The following is a 17,377-nucleotide window of genomic DNA, read 5'->3' as shown; positions in this document are numbered from 1 at the left end:
ATGGTAGCCCCAGGTGGCTTTCCTATGCCCCTTGCCTTGTCCTCCTTCCCAGTTGCCCTTCCAAAGCCATGCTGTGTACCCCATTGGCTTGCTATGACCCTAGGAGAGCTAATTGCCTTTTGCCATTCATTGTCTACCAGATTAATGAGTTGTGTGTGTGGAGGCCACAGTGTCCTCTGAGATGCGGCTGTGAACTCACTCTGGCTCTTTCCTTTCTCCCCTACCTCCTCTCTGAGCACCACCCCTATCTGGCTTTTGTTTTTGTGTTTGTTTGTTTGTTTTAAGAACCCTTATAATGTAATGTAAACTAGAAGCACTGGCATTCATTCTCTCACTGATCAAAGGATATAATCCTAGGCATGTCACATAGGGGCTGTTTTGTAGGTGTGGTTTAAAAATATGCAAATATTTGAGAAACCAGACAGGATGAGTGCCAACATCCCAGATGCTGAAGGGAAGATCCTCCCAGACACACACCCCCACAAAGCCTTGCCCAAGGAGACTCAGAGCCTTCCGTAGAGGGATCTGCCTTCCTTAGCTGCAGGACTCAACGCCCCTGTCTGGTGCCCTGCAAAGCCTCTTGTCCTAAATGATGACTCCCCTTATCTCTCAGGTCTGTTCTTCATGCCAGTTTGCTCAAACAGTGTCTATCTTGGCCCCTGGACGGCCACATTTGAACTCTGGGAGTAGGACTGGGCAGTGGTTTAACTCTCCCGGTGATGCTGATACACGCTCAGGTCTGAGAACCACTGTGGACCAGAAAGTTTGTGTTTTCATTTAGCTCCTAGGTGACAGTGACCACCCAGCAAATTTCTGCTCTGAGACTGGCCGGGTGATGTGTAACAGCATGATCTCCACCTGGAGCAATCCTTCCTGGCTCCCACGTCCCTGAAAAACCCTACTGCAACAAAACTTGAGCCGATTGATCTAAAAGTTATCTCTCACGTCTCGTGTAGAGCCTTCGGGCTGAATAAGGGAACTTACGCTTTTAAATGGAAGGCAGGCTGAAAGAGAATTACAATACAGACTGCATGTGGCCTGCAAAGCTTAACTTACATACTACCTGGCCTTTTGTAGGGAAAAAAAAAAGCCTCAAGTTTTCTAACCCCTGTTAAACTTATGGTTTTGTCTTGTTTTGTGTCTTACATGTTAGCCTCCTCAAGAGCAGAATCAATCACTTTTGTTTTCTATCCAGTACCAAGTACATAATGAGTGTTTAATAAATACAGAAAAGACTAGTGAGTGAGTGAGTGTGAGAGTTGTTTGGCTGGCTGATGAACAAATCAGCTCTCCTGCTGGGCTGCCCCATCCGTGTGGCAGAGGTGATGATTGCCTCCCCCCTTACCCCCCCCCCGTAAGTGGATGGTGAGCATCAGGGAGTTCACACTAAGAATTTTCCCAGTATTTACTAAGTAAAATCAGTCAGTGCTTGCCCTGCACCTTGAAAAACAAACAAATAGGATTAGCCTTTAAACCACTTGTATATGGCAGAGCTGGAAACCGCAGAAGCTTGTCCAGGTGGACTCCTAGTGTCCAGCAAAGTATCTTCGGGGAGGCACATGACACGAGTGTTGGAGGAGCCCTGTGAACTATACCTCCCTGGACCACCCGGCTCTGCTCAGATGGCTCCATGGGGGGAAACACTGCCTCACAAGAAGCTGCCCCTTCCACTTCCTAACCGCTCCAGTCTCCCTCCCTCTTCATCCTGAAGACCTCAGTCAAATGGCTGCTTAAGATTTATAACTATGAAAAAGGAAGTATAGAGTTAGACTTGACAGGAAATGGTGAAGTATTGATTCTACCAACTTGGTTCCGTTTCCCTGCAGAGAGCAGAGAGTGCTTCAGAGTACAGGAAGCTGGAGATGGCCTGGTGATCTGGGGAAAGCCAACAGACGTGCTGAGAGAAGAAAGGCTGGTGGTCACAGTAGGTCACAGCTTCCTGGACATGTAGGAATGCTAATTGCAATTAAGAGCCATTATCTGGGACAAATGAGAATGAGCAGTCCCAAGAGATAGACTAAGAATTTTGAAATATTAATTTATTTGCTTAATTTTCAAAGATTTGGCATTTTAAAAACGTGTGTGTGTGTGTGTGTGTGTGTGTGTGTGTGTGTGTGTGTATGTGTGTGTTGTTTACATATATGCTTTGCAACATGTGTGTGTCTAGTCCCTACAGAGGCCAGAAGAGTGTGTCAAATCCCCTGGAACTGGAATTACAATGGTTGTGAGCTGCCATGTGGGGTCCTTTGGAAGAACAGACAGTGCTCTTAATCACTGAGCCGTCTCCCCAACCCACCTTTTTTAAAGTTTTTTGAGGCAGGATCTCATGTATCATGTATCAATTAAACTCTCTGTAACCAAGACAGTTTATGTGGCTCTGGGGGTCGAACCCAGGGCTTTCTGCATGTTAGGCAAACACTGTACCAGCTGAGCCACAGTCTCTGTCCCCTGGAATTGCTTTGTGACTCCAGGGCTTGACCAGCTGGCATGAGAAGTTGCTAGGGCAAAGCAGAGCAGGAGAAAGCCCCTTCGGAGGTCTGAGTCCTCTAACAAGCAGGCTGAGTGGAGGAAGGAAGCCCTAATTCCAAGCTTTCCACCTGTTTGTAGTGTAATGGGCAGTAGTCTTTGTACAGTCGCCTTGAGAGCTGATAAACCAGCCACTGCGTGAGAAGCATCCATGAGAAGAATTCTTATTGAACTGCCTCCACTCCAGACAGCAGAAGCACAGCGGGCGCAATGTGTGGAGTTAGAAACATAGTGACTAGCTTCCAGTCTCTCACTTTTCTCTTTTCTCAGCCCACATATGTTCATGAGAGCATCATGACACTGTACAAGTGTGTGTGTGTGTGTGTGTGTGTGTGTGTGTGTGTGTGTGTTTCACACAGTTTTATTTCAGTGTGTGTGTGTGTGTGTGTGTGTGTGTGTGTGTGTGTTTTCACACAGTTTTATTTCAGTTTTCCCCAGGACTGAGGGTTTTGGGGGAAAGGGTGTTTGTTCATTTATTCTCCCTCTTTCTCTCTGACTCTGTCTCTCCTTTTCTCTCCTTCATAAGAAAATACCTAAAGCCAAAGCCAGGTTGTGACTTATGCCTTCAATCCCAGCACTTGGGAGGCACAGACAGGTGAATCTCTGTGAGTTCCAGGGCAGCTAAGACTGCTACACAGAGAAAACCTGTCTTGAAAAACTGAGGGAGAAAGAGAGGGAGGGAGGGAGGGAGGGAGGGGGAGAGAGAGAGAGGGAGAGAGAGAGAGAGAGAGAGAGAGAGAGAGAGAGAGAGAGAGAGAGAGAGTAGGCTTTGAGGATGGAGCCTTTGGGAGTCTGGTGGGAATGTGACATCCAAGCCAGCCCTGAGAGTGTCCAGTCACTCCTTGTCAGAGTCCTCTCTTCCCCATGTTCAAGGCTCTGCTGCACAGATCTGCATGTGAGCTCCCTGTTGGGACTGTTCTGGAATGTGCTGCTTTGTAGCTGGGTGATCTTTAGCTAGTGCCATTCTCTGTCTCTAACTACTGCTCCTCTGTGCCTGTTGTGCACTGTGCCTGGGGCTGGCTCTGTGTTTGGCTTGCCTTTTCTTCTGATATTCCCAGTGTAGTCCAAGTTATTAACATCATTTTACAGATAAATAGTCTGTAAAGTAAAGGTTAGGTGACCTGTCCAGGGTGTCCCCACTGGGGCAGGGGCAGGCATCCAACAGCCCCCTCTGACTAAGCAACTCCTCCTCTTCCTTACATGGCATACTGCGTCTTGGCCTCGATGCCCAGTGTGTGCAGACACTCAAGAAAGAACGGCTGTCTCTGTCGCTTCTCTCCAAAGCACTGCTGGACAGGCATTCGTTTTATTTTGCTTTTGAATTCAGTTACTGCAAGAGTCGTGTGAACAATCATGTGGCCAGCTTTACATGTTTGTGTGAAGATGCTTAGGAACAGAAAGAGTCACAGATACTCCACACTCCCCCATCCGTTTCTCCAAGTGTGGTTGGTGGGCAGGCACACAGCACCTGGGAGAAATGGCATTGACAGGTTTGCCTGGGACTGACCTTGCTGTGATGACTCTCTCGAGACCTGCTGCTCTTGGACAGAAGGCTGCAGGAGCCAAGTTCATAAGCACTGACTGGCCTATCCTGGAGTAAGCACAGAAGCTTGGATATCTGTATATGAACTTGGTTCAAATCCATCACCTACCGTTTGTTAGCTCTGTGGCCTCTGGGAAATCTTTTCTTGTGGGAAAAGTGAAGAAATGACCCCTCTGCCAGGGGTGTCATGAGGACTAAATGGGATCATGCATGTTAAAGCTCCTGTCTCTAAGCAAATGGCAAGAGCTGTTCCCCTCACTATGCCAGCCCCAGAACTCTGGCCATGCACCCAGGAGAAGTACCTTGCATGCTGCATGCAAGTCCTCAGAGGTGCCCATTTATCCTGTAGCCTGCTGTCCAGAGTATCTATTTACAGCCCTGACCCATTCATCTCCTCCTAGCAGATGGAAAAGGAAACTTTACTCCTATGAGATCTGAGGTAGCACCACAGTGGTCACAGGAGAGCAGGGTACTCCAGCATAGTCCCTGGTGTTTGCCTTCCTAGTGTCAGCAAACCTGTCAGCCCCCAAGGGCTACAAAACATCAGGTGACCCTACAGGCCACTTGAGACTGAGCCTTGGTCCAGGGGATAGATACGACAGGAAGAGAAAGGAAGGGTGCTCAAAGATGTCCACCCTAATGTTTGGATCCTGGAACATTGGTTCTAAAAGCCTGGAAATGGGCTACTCCCCACAACCCTTATCCCACTTAGGCTTGTGGGAGTGCAGTAGAGGCAGACTAGCCCACCTGGGCTGCCCTGCACCAAGCCAGTTCAAGGCCAAGTTGGAATTGCAGATCATGCAAGTTCTAGAAATGCTAGGGGTGTGTATGCACGTGTGTGTACATGCACACACATGTACACGCACACGTGCGCGAGCATGCGTGTACCCACGTGTACATATGCGCATGTGTGTATACTGCACACATGTGAACATACATCATAAGGACATTCAGTATGAAGAGATTCCGATCAGGGAGGTGGGGCATAGGGAGCGGTCTCAATGGAGGGTAGTGAGAAATGGAATGCTGGGACCTGAACCATGTAGGCACAGGAGAGACGATGAGACAGGCACCTAGGAAAGGTCGCTGAGGGCAGCCAGCACTGTCCTCTGAGGAACGTCATGTGGATCATCCATACACATAACTGTTCCTTCTTCCTCTTGTAGAGGTCTGAACGTGGCCTTCTTATGATGGCTTTTGGACCTCCTGCACATCAGAAACCCGACATGGATGGTCAGGACACAGATCACTGAACCCCAGTCTTGGGATTTCTGTTTCTCTGGGTCTGAAGTGGGGCCTGGGAGCTGACTTTTTTGGAGAGCTTGCCCAAGGCCACATTTTGAGAGCCCTGGTGGTGAAGCCCACAGAGCCCTTATGTTGACAAGACTGGTTTATAACTCTGCAACTTTTCTGCAGGGTTCGTTTGACCTTGTTTGGTCATCAGGGTTAAAAGCAGGCAGTATACTTTAGTACTTTCTAGGACTGCCATGACCAACAAGGTGGGCTGAAGGGGGAGAATTGTGTTTGCGCCTCCCTGGGGACTGGAAGTCTGAGATGGAGTGGTCTGCTTTCTTCTGACCTCTCCCTGGTTTCCCGTGCGGCTTCCAGTAATGTTCTCAAGTCGTTCTTTGCCCCTTTTCACCACTCATGTCAACTAAGGGTCTGAGAGAGACTGCCCCACCTCAGAGCAGTGAGACTAAAACTGCCTGAGCCAAGACAAACCCATCCTCGCACCTCAGTCTCCAGTCTGGCCCAGCGGGACCTTTGCCAAATATGTCTTCAAACAAGATCAAATATTGGTCTTTCTTCTCCATGTTCTTCAACAGATCAGCACCAGGTTGGAGTATAAATGCTTGATAGAATCTGCCTTGTATAAGGCAGGCACCAAGATCTAGTCAGGCCTCACCAGGAAGACAGTGTAGATGAATGAATGCTGTTGTTTTCCTATGAAATCGTGGTTGGGTTGCTAGAACGGTGGTCTGTCCCGCTGAGCTTCCTTCACATTTGTCTTGTTGCCTTTTACTAATTTACTTATTTTATTTTTGTTGGTTACCTGCCCCCTCAAATGTGTGTATGTGCTCATGTGTGTATGTGTGTTTGGGTATGTGTGTATGAGCACGTGCATACATGTGGAGTCCAGGTGTCTATGTCAGGTTCTTCCCCAATTGCTTTTCCACTTTATTTTTTAAGACAGGGTCTCTCACTGAACCTAAAGCTTGCTGATTTGACTAGACAAGCTGGCTGGTAAGCCCAGGGATCCTGCCATCTCTGTACCCCATCACTATTGCTAGGGTGCCCAGTGCACACTGATACATCCTAGTTTTTTAGGTCCTGGGGCTCCACTTCTGGTCCTCATGCTCATCCACTGAGGCATCTCCCCAGTCCTCTTTACCTCAGTGTCTAAGAGGCAGGGCAGGGAGCCAAGGACTGGGGATCAGGAGGGAGTTCTGAGGTTTGAGCTGTGCCCAGTGTCTCCATAACCTCACACTGCTGCCAGAGCTCTGCACAAGGTGAGGGTTCAGATGTTCATGCTGCAACTTGGATGTAGAATGAGGTTTTCCCTAGCTCCCTCTGTCCGGAGAGCTGAATTTTCTCAGGGAGAGGCACCCAAGACCAACCCTTCATGCTGCCTTTTCAGACTCAGCACACAAGCCAATATGCCAACAGCAGGAGCAGCCATTATGGGCTCACTAGAGCGCTCACTTCCTGTCAAGCCCCGATTCCATTAGAAAGCCTCATGGACCCATGGGCTTTTCGGGTTTGAAGAGCTCTGTTTTCAGTATCTTTCCCCTCTGCTTCCCTGGGATGCTATCACAGCCATAATCCACAGCAAATGGACTTCCCTGACCCTGGGGACAAAGGCCTAGTGTTTCCTAGACTTGGCGGCTCCTGAAAGGGACAGAACCATCAGCATTTCTCCAGCTGCCAGGTCTCAGGCCCTGTGGGCGGCCAAGACCTGTAATAAGATCGCTATACAAGCCAGTTCCAGTCAGCACATTATTCAAAGTGGTCCCTTGCGGTCGGGAGGGAGAACTGACTGAAATGGGAACCACAGCCTTTGGATCTCAGGCTCACATGGAACCACACAGTGTGTTGGAACTAGAGAAAAACAGATTTCTAGTTCTGGCTGTCAGCCATTAGTGAGACTGGCTGTGGTTCACAGTGGGAGTCCACAGGGGTGGGTGGCCTCGGGAAGAAATAAAGCAGTCATTAGAGAGCAGGGGAGGCGGGTGAGGATAGGAAGTGAAAGGAAATTGAGCAGGAGTGGGTAAATGTTTAAAGCATGGATGCTGGGAAACTTACGGATTCTCATATGGCAGGCAGGCCTTAGTGAGAGGCCACAGACAGACATGGAAGGAGCTCTAGCTGTCATTCCAGGAAGCCTCCCCATTCCTCCCACCTTCCCGGAGCTTTGAGGCAGGAAGGAGGTGTGTGGGGGGGAGATAGGCCAGCTTTGCCACACAAACTGTAGAAGCGGAAGTTTAAAAGCTGCTGTGGTACTCCACACTTGATGAATTCTCTTCAAGATCCAGATTGCATGAGGAGACCAACTTGCTTCTGGTTTCCCCTCAGGGTGAGCTCCAGCTCTGGCTGAGTAGGACTCATTACCATGGCTGGCTGGGGATGCCTCCCAGGAGAGTCCAGCCATGTCATCCTGAGTAAGTCACTCTATTCCTCAGAAACTCGGCCTCGGTTTTTGCTTAGGAAAAACAAAGGAATCTGTGGTACTGATTTTTTGAACTGGCTGATAGGTACACATATATAATATAATGTACGTATTATGTACATATATAGATATAAAGAAGTTGTTTTATGTAACTATCCGATGAACATTAATAGTTAGGAGATTCAGTGTGGTCATCTCAGTTACTTTGCTCTGGTGTGTTTTGACATGCACTGATCCGGGTGTCACTGATCCAGGTGATCCCAGGTCAGACTCACCTGAAGTTGCAGGAAACTGCTCTGACATCACACCTGTTTTTAAATGCCAGCTTTTCCATGACCTTAGATAAATTAGATATCCCCTCCCCATTTATGTGTGTCTCTGTCTATATTTTGAGACAGTATCTTACCCTATAGTCCAAGCTAACCTGAATCTCACCACTTAACGCAGACTGACCTTAAATTCATGGAGATCCTTCTGCCTTAGCCTCCTGAGTAGAAGGATTCCAAGTGTATGTTACCTCACCCTGCTTAAGTAACTTTCTTATTGACAAACTGGGACATTAATAACTACCCCATATGGTGGTCATGAGCACACCTAAAATGTCTACTGTAGAGTTTAACAGACATCTCTGTGGCTAGTATAGATGGGTAGAAGGTGTGTTTTAAACTAGTTGGGAGAATTCTGCAGACAAGGCAGAAACTGAACTAAGTTTTCAGTGAGCAAAAGGAACCTCGGGTATGCATGTGACATGAGGTGGGCCCCCAAGCAAATGGCTCCCGTGCAGTGGCACATTGTGAGTGTGAGACAGAGGCAAGCAGCAAGTGTGCAAGCAGCCCTCCAGCTGGATGGCTTAAGATTTGGGTTGAGTATGAAGGGGAGCAGGAGAACCTAGAGGAAGCCACATTCCTTGCTGTTCCCGGGACTCATGCTGTGCTGTTGAGGTAGCTGGTTAATGAAAACTGGAAGGAAGGCATTTTGGGGGACAGGAACAGCATAAGCAACCACATCAGTGAGCCCAGAGCTGACAAGTTGCAAGGTGTCCAAGACTTTACAGGTCAGTCATAATAATGCTGAGTCCAGCAGGGTGGCAGCTTGGTGGGAAGGAAGGTGGGAAAGAGTTAGGACCAGACACAGGGGCTTGGCACACACCAGGTAGCTTGAGGGGAATTCTTTGAGCCCCAGAAACATGGTAGTAATTCATCAAATGGCACAGGAACATCTAGATAGTCACTTGTCCCTCCATGGAATTGCCCCATGATTCACTTTTAGTTACACCCTAGAGAATTAGAACATTATTCTCAGTGGCCATTGTCAATGGTGGAAACAACCTGAGTGTCCATTGGCAGGTGAATGAAGCAGCAAAATGTGGTATACACACACACACACAAGTGAAAAGGACTGATAGTGTGTGGTTCCACTCATCTATGGTATTAGAATAGGCAGATTCATAGAAGCAGATCTGAGACCACCAGGGTCTACACAGCTGGACAGTGGTGAATGAGTTATTGCTCAATGGTTATAGAAATAGATGGTGACAGTGGCTACACGTTGGGACTCTAGCCTGCCTTTCTGCACACTACATGGACAGATACACACACACACACACACACACACACACACTGGAAGGCTGGTGCTCAAAGCAGCCTGGCCTTCCTTTCCTGTCCTGTGCATAAGTCCTGTCCAGAGACCAAGGAGAGTGCAACCTGGGAAGACAGCTCTAGCTACTAAAAGCAGAAGCCAGGACAGAGGGAATCTGAGAGACAGACAGTGCAGCACCAGTGAGCATGTGCTGTCTAGGGAGTGAGTAAGTGGGTGTGGATGGGAGAAGCGTGCTTGATCCGACCTGTATCAGAGATCCTGAGAGAAGAGAGGAGGCTGAGCAGTAAAGGGTGCTGCCCCCAGAGAACCAGAGGGAGGTCAGTCAGGGGCAAGAGGGCACTGGAGGAAGCAGAGAGATCAAGATTAGCCGGGGAGGACCAATTAGTGGACTTTGAGCTGGACAGGATCCATCCATTGGGAAAAGCAGGGATGAGGGAGCATGCTTTATTCCAGGAAGCACAGAGGGAGGAGCATGTATAGGCAGAGAGAACACAGGAGACAGGATGCAGCCATAGATGAGTGGGTAAGGGGGGGCACATGTGTAACAGAGGGTAGGGAGTAAAGCCAAGTGAGACAGAGGAGTGGAGGTAAGAACCCATGAGCATGGCGAACAGAGAAGGTATGGGCACTGACCAGCAATGGAAGGAGACAGATGGGTCCCCTGGTGGCTAAGGAAAGTGTCATCTTGCTTGGGAGCCATGCTGCTCTCACTGGCAGCATTTCCACAGAGGAATGCCGCTAGCATTTATCTACGAGGCCTGAGTACACGCTCTACAGTGCTTCCCAGTGACTGTTGCCCATTTGACTTTTTCCAAACACTTCAGTTGAGATGTCTTAAGAGTGTGAGCTGAACCCCAGTTTTAGTCAACACTTAGGGGAAAGGGAGGTGAGGACCCTGCTGGGCAGCCTGTGTTTGGAGAGAGCTGTCATTTACAGGTTTGCCTGAGATCACATTAGCAGGCTGGGGAGATGAGGGAGCTGGGGAGGTAAGATGGCTTAGCAGGTGATGACTCAAACTCTGGTCCCCAGGACCCATATAAATGCCTGTCCATAACTTGGTACATTGTAGTAATGGGGAACGGGGAATTCCTGGAGCAGTCCGGCTAGCCAAACTAGCCACAACAGTGAGAGCCCTTACCTCAATATGTAAGGTGAAGAGAAATGAAGAAGGCACCCAACATCACCCTCAGACCTCCAACACATTTGTGCCCAACACACACACACACACACACACACACACACACACACACACACACACGCACGCACAAATGAATTAATTTTTTGAAGTTGCAGTTGATGGCTAGTTTTCCAGTGTCTGCAAGGCCAGGGACAGTGCTCCATGCTGCTTTCCATCAGCCTGGATGCCTGTTTCTGGAACACAGATAAGGTAGATCTCAACAGAGTCAGGCACGGGAACTACTTGCTGACTTAGCTATGCTATTGACCCTTGTATCTCCCTCTTCATCATCCACAAGCATTCTTAATGAGTGAGTGGTCATTATAAAGCCTGGCTCCAGTGCAGGTCAGGGCAGAGGAATTCATGAGCAAGGAGCCCTCGGCAGTAAAAACAGACAAGTGTAACACAAATAATAAAAACCCCAAGACAGACGCTGGGATTCAAGCTGAATATTAGAAAAGCAAAGCGGCCAACCAGTAGAGAGCTCTTACCTCTACCAAGACTGGGGTGATCCTGTCCTCAACATGTCTGGAGATGAATTGTCTAAGACTGAATGCCTGGTCTGAGACCCTGCTTCTGTCTTATATACCTCTCTAGTGCTGGGATTAAATGTGTGAGCTCTGTTTCTTTTTTAGACTGATTCACTCTCATGTAGCCCTGGGTGGCCTTGAACTCACAGACATCCATCTGCCTCTGTCTCCTGAGTCCTGGGATTTTTTTTTTTCCGAGACAGGGTTTCTCTGTGTAGCCATGGAGCCCATCCTGGCACTCACTCTGGAGACCAGGCTGGCCTCGAACTCAGAGAGATCCACCTGCCTCTGCCTCCCGAGTGCTGCAATTAAATGCGTGTGCCACCAATGCCCAGCTTGAGTCCTGGGATTAAAGGTGTATGCCATCACTGCCTGGCCTCTATGGCTGTAGCTACCCTTGCATTCTGATCTCCAGGCAAGTTTTATTAGATCATAAACAATATATCACCACAGGCAAGCCTCAGGAAGAATCTGCTTGGTGACCCAGGTCACAGGCACAGTTTTCGGAGAGGTACTTGGCCTTGGAAGACAGAACATCCACTTGCCATCTAGGAGTGGCTCTGGCTTCCCAACCCCCAACATTCCTGCCCTTGACCTTCATGTATACGGAGGGAGGGGTATACATGCATGTGGGGCATCATATAGATAGAGGCAGAGTCTCTCGCTGCACCCGGAGCTCAGATTTATCTAGTCTAGCAACCCAACTTGCTGTAGAGATCTCCTGTCTCATCCTCCCAAGCTCCAGGATTAGTCAGGTCATTACATCCACCTGGCATTTATGTGGGTGCTGGATCCCAACTCTGGTCCTCATACTTGTGGGCGAGCACTTTCCACTGAGCCATTTCTCCAGCTGCCTCCCCAGGTAAAGTTTTGGTTTGGGTTGGGTTTTTTTTTTATGTTTGTTTGTTTTGGGTTTTTTTTTTTTTTACCCACGGTGAAACCACTCAGTCTGAAAATGGTGGCATGAGGAATGTCAACCTCAGATTGAAAAAAAGACATTAACATCTGTTTCTATTCTTTACACAAATCAGTGGTTTCGTTAACATGAAAAATCCTATTTTCTTTAAGTAATTTGGTGCCATCTACAAGAAGAAAGTTGAATGTCTGTGGGTGATATACAAACAAGGTGTGTGTGTGTGTGTGTGTGTGTGTGTGTGTGTGTGTGTATGTAGAAAGGAAAGAATCGAAGGGAAGGGAAACTTGAATTCATATCCAGTGTGCCTTTGCCACCGTGCTTTACTTCTTCCCTGAGCTCTCTCCACCCAGGCACTGGGCCTGTGAGAGGGGGGCACATTTGGACCACCGCGTGGCCTCCGGTGGAGTTTCTAGTGCTTCCTCTTGGCTAGGACAATAAATTCCTAAGGACTCCACCACTTCTGTCTGGGCAGAAGCATGATCTATTGGAGCCAGACAGTGGGAACCAGAAAGAGGACAGTATTAACAAGCTCAGCAGCAGCTAATGGGGACACTCAGTAGGTGATAGACACCCCGCTGGGCACTTTATGTGGCATTTTACTTTGTGTTCAGGGATTAACATTAACATTTGACAGGTTAAGAAGCAGGCAGACAAGTGTGCTGGGTATGGCCCCCCGACTAGAAACTGACCAAACCAAGATTCATACCCCAGTCCTTCACATCTTCCAAAGCAGGAGATGTTAGTAAGATGCTCAAGGTTGCACATGCCCCACCCTGAGTCCCAGGGCATTCTGGGAGGACTCAGAGCAGAGACTGCAAACACTCTGAGCTCTTTGGCCTTTGAAAACAAAACAAAGTAACTACTATCATTTCCTCACCTCTTGATTTGTCTGTGGCTCACTCTGTTCTCTAGAGTTTTAATCCCACTGCTTTGGCTGCCTAGGCTGTGTATATCTGGAATAAATTCTGATGTTTAGTTTATCCATCCCAAAGACAAAGAGGTAGGTGGAGTGGGGGGTGCTCCCTACCAGGGAGGACACACCAGAAATCCTCCTCCACTACTGGTGTTATTTATCTCTTCTGACAGAAGACACATTCCCTGGGCTTTAGACCAGATACACCAGATTTCAAAACCCCCTAAAGGACCCAACCTGGCTCTATTCTTCTGGGGGTCAATGTGACTCAAAGCTTCAGTTCAGAGCTGGACATGGAGCTGCATGCCCATAATCCCAGCATTGAGGCAGCTGAGACAGGAGGATTGCAAGTCTGAGGCCAGCAGGGGACTACCTAGAGAGATCCTGTCTCTAAAAGCCAACCAAAATAAAACAAACTCTCCGAGTTCCTAAGTGAACCATAGCAGCCTGCTTGGAAAGCTGCTGTGTGCCTGTCCAGTCTCACTTGCTAACTTAGCCCTCAGGAGAGCAGTTCTCAGATGTCCTACCCAGATCTTTAAGTCGCTTACACAAATGCATGTAACCTACGTGCACCCTCCCGTGTATTTTAAGTAAGTCTAAATGTCTTCTACAGCCTACAAGACAGGAGTTCTAAGTAGGTTGTACTGTATTATTTGGGGACTAACAAGAAGAGGGTCATTCAGACCGTTTTTTCCCCAAGCATTTTCCATCCAAGGAGACTGAATTCACAAGTTTGGAAGCCTGGGACATGGAGGGCCAAATGCCTGTCTGTGCCTGGGTAACAAATGTCCCTAACTTCCCATTCCTTTCCCTTCCTCCCTAGCATCTACCTGTTCTTCTGCCGCCCGAGCACCCTGACTGTGCCACCTCACAGGCCATGGAGAATGAGCTGCCAGTCCCCCACACATCCAGCCGTGCCAGCGTCACCAGCAACACCAGTGGGACCAGTAGTAGCAGTGGCTGCAACAGCAGCAGCAATAGCGGTGGTGGCAGTGGCCGCCCCACTGCACCCCAGATTTCTGTGTACAGTGGTATTCCTGACCGGCAGACTGTGCAGGTAAATCCTAATTAGCCTGGGATTATATCCCTCATTGACAGAAGGAGTGCTGGCATGGTCTGGTGGGCTAGCCAGGACAGCTCCAGAATGGGCAGAAGGGGATAGGTCAGTGGATACATCCCTGTGCACGATAAAAAGAGGGGAAGTGATGTCAGATGGGTCCAACACAGAAAGGAGACAGACAGAGAGAGAGAGAGAGAGAGAGAGAGAGAGAGAGAGAGAGAGAGAAAACTTAGGTCAGAAAAGACCTGTGTCCCCAGAGGGGATGGTGAGGATGTCTGTGGAGAACAGATGTGTGAAAGCAGTAAAGGCAGACCAGTAAAGCAAAGCAACATGGCTGTGAACCACTCAATCACAAGCCAGGCTGGTCATCTAAATGGCTATTGCCACTTAAAGAACAAGCATAAGGGGACAGCAACACGATGGCAGTAAGTAGGAGAGAAGCCACAGCCGAAAGTGGGAAGCCTGGGAATTCCGTTATAGACCAGGCCACACACTCTGGACTGTCCCCTTTGCTGGTTATCTCTGCTTCACACTTAATCAAGTTGCATTTCCTATTCCCACCCTTGTCCCCACCCTAGCCTCTTCCCCTGCCCTTCACACTTGAGTCTTTCGCTCTGGTTTTCTGCATCTGAGTCAAATGTGCCCACCTCCTGTTACTCACCAGAACTGTGGCAAAGGGCTGCCGGGGTGTCTGCTGTGATGGGTCTCTGCATTCAGCACCCATGCAGAACCACTGGGGTTCCTCCTCACTCCAGTTAAAGTCACCCTTGGTGAGGGGGAGCCACACAGTCTCCCCCACTGCTGGGGGAAGCAAGCCTAATGAGGGAGCAAGAACAAAATGAATCTGGGGACAATGGGTCGAAAGGATGGAGTCCATATATGCAGGTCTTGGCACAGAGTGTCCTGAAGCAGAGAGGAATTGGGAAAATGTATGCATCGGAGCATGGGGTTCTGGGAGACACCAGAGTCCACAGAGGATCTGCTAGAACAGAACCCTCAAATCCAAGCCAAGAGCCCTGGAGCCACTTCAGAGATCCTTGCCAGAAACTCTCTGCCAGTCACTGCTGGTCGGGAGCAACCCTGGGACCAGAGACTGTGGGGGTGGAGATAGGGGCGGTGCAGGGCATCACATGGAAGAGATGGCCAAGAAGGGAGGGAAATGCCTCTGAGTCAGGCTCCTTAGTCCTGGGGCTGAGAAAGGAACAAAGCTTTTACAGACTGCTGCTCAGGAGGCAACACCTACAAAAAGCGAGAAAAGGAGAAGAGAGATGAGGGAGAAAAGAGACAGAGCCGTGTGTCCTCTGTGGTGTGGGCATGCTCCCAGAGACCATGAAAACCTTCCCAGGGACTGACAGGATTCTCTGGGAGGTGAGGGCAGAACCTGGGAGGGGGCTCCAAGTTGGCCTTCTAGGGAGGAGTCGCCTTCAAGCTAGTCAATTTTCTTGGCTCCCAATAACCCTTTTGATCCATTTTTTTCTTCCCAGCTTCTTCGGTTTGTGATCTTGAATGTGAGGCTACACAGTAAGGGAGGAGTCTACCAAGCCTGGCATGGGAGGCCGAGTTTCCCTCGGAGTGGGCTGGGCGGTGGGGTACTGGCAGCTGAGGCAAAGCACCCCTGTCAGGCAGGAGCTTGGGACGTTGTCCAACAGATGAGATAGGCAGGTGTAAAACACTGAGAATGGCTCTGACGCGCCTGGGAGTGATGTGGGGTCCTGCTCTGGGCCGCTGGGATTGAGGAGGCATGACTGCAATGCAGAGAGGACATGTGGAGTGGCTAGTTGACACTCCTGTCCCCTGTCCCATATTCTCAGGTGATCCAGCAGGCCCTGCACAGGCAGCCCAGCACAGCCGCACAATACCTGCAGCAGATGTACGCCGCACAGCAACAGCACCTCATGTTGCAGACGGCGGCCTTGCAGCAGCAACACCACCTCAGCAGTGCGCAGCTCCAGAGCCTGGCAGCAGTGCAGCAGGTGAGTGACAGGGTAGCCCTGGGCCCCAGGCTCTGTGGAAATCTAGATTGTAATATGGGAGTGATAGGAGAGGAAACAAGCCATATTGCTTTGCCTCCCCAGTTCCTCTCAGAGTCCCCATAAAGCCCCCAAGAAACAGGTACTGTGGTCATGTGTCCTTTAGCAGGTGAGAAACAGACACCAAGGCCTATGCTAGTGAGTGGCGCATCTGGGGTTCTCACCTGCTAGCCCAGGAAGTGCTAGGTGAGCCCGTTCAATGACTTGCCCATCAAGTCTACCGATCTGCTGATGCTCTCTCCTTTCCACCCCCTCCATTGAGGGAGACACATGTTCACTGAAGGATTCATTCCTTCACCTGACAAAGTGTTTTATGCATCTTCTGTGTGCAATGTTAATGTCAGGCAAGTGTGCTGTGGACCCTGTCTCCTTGATGCAAGAAAGCAAGCCCTTTATCTATGCTGCAAAGAGAATGGACTGTAGCAAGGACAGGCGGCTTCCCCTACATCAAGATGGTCAGGGACGCTCTCTCTGCCAGAGTAACACTGAGACTGACACTTCAGCCCTAGAAGCAGTTGGCTAGAGAAGAGGGACAGGTTGCACACGCCAGTGTGCAAAATTCTCATGTGGTGCCATGGACCTCATGGATGGAGTGGGTGGGATGAAGGGCTAGAGAGAGCTGGGGTTGGTTGCTGGGCAGTGGTGATGGCCAACTGTCAGGGTGCTGGTGCTCTCAATGCCTCCTCCAGGTAGATTTGGTTATTACTGATTGTTTATGAGACCATGCTGAAGGCCCACATGGATGAGGAAAATTGGGTTAGGACCATGCTGAAGGCCTAGGTGGAAAGGGAAATGGGGTTAGGTCTAGGGGCTGCTCTCCTGACCACTGTCCAGAGCATTTCCTGGAAAATAAGGGCCCATGAATGACTGAGGTGGAAGACACTAGTGACCAGAGTTTGTTCTTTTCCAGGCAAGCCTGGTGGCCAACAGACAAGGAAGTACTTCCGGCAGCAGTGTGTCCTCACAGGCTCCCACCCAATCTCCTTCAGTGAGTAGGGCATGGGAATGGCAGGCAGAGCCCATACCCATAGACTGGCTCCTGTCTAAGATACTCCCTATCTCCTGGATCTAATTGAAGGGAATCCTACAGCCATGTAGGGTCACCGCTGTAATCTGTTGCTTCTGTCAGGAAAAAAAAAAATTCACATGCTCTTCGTGACTCCAATATTAGCACCCCATCATCTTCCTGATGCCAAGGCTCTGTTGCTAACTCTGTGCTTGCACCATAGGGTCCCCCCTGCAGCTGTGCATCCAAGCCAGCTATGGGGCAGAGTTAGAGGAGCCACCCAGAACCTAGGGTAGGAGTTGGTCCTAAAGGACACAGCATAGGCCATAGAACAGAAGAAGAGGGAGGCAAGAAATAGAGGGGACACTGTTCACCCCTGGCCTCCTATTTCCTAATGTGCACACTTTCTC

General features: G+C 49.4%; 1 protein-coding gene across 7 annotated transcripts in view; it reads left to right on the top strand.

The window, feature by feature from the left end:
- Phc2 (polyhomeotic homolog 2) overlaps window positions 1-17,377 on the top strand; it is a 101,403-nt gene that overhangs the window by 35,972 nt on the left and 48,054 nt on the right. For 2 of the 7 annotated variants that reach the window (XM_027399352.2, XM_027399349.1), the window contains exons 1-4: window positions 1,827-1,924; window positions 13,695-13,928; window positions 15,743-15,904; window positions 16,872-16,949. In XM_027399352.2, coding sequence (XP_027255153.1) covers window positions 13,749-13,928; window positions 15,743-15,904; window positions 16,872-16,949 — 420 coding nt within the window. In that variant the 5' untranslated portion in view covers window positions 1,827-1,924; window positions 13,695-13,748. The other 5 variants (XM_035439604.1, XM_027399350.2, XM_035439605.1 and 2 more) reach the window with 5 other exon arrangements.

The sequence above is a fragment of the Cricetulus griseus genome, chromosome 2, assembly GCF_003668045.3.
Source record: "Cricetulus griseus strain 17A/GY chromosome 2, alternate assembly CriGri-PICRH-1.0, whole genome shotgun sequence".
NCBI lineage: Eukaryota > Metazoa > Chordata > Mammalia > Rodentia > Cricetidae > Cricetulus > Cricetulus griseus.
This window is presented reverse-complemented; position numbering and strand designations above follow the sequence as displayed.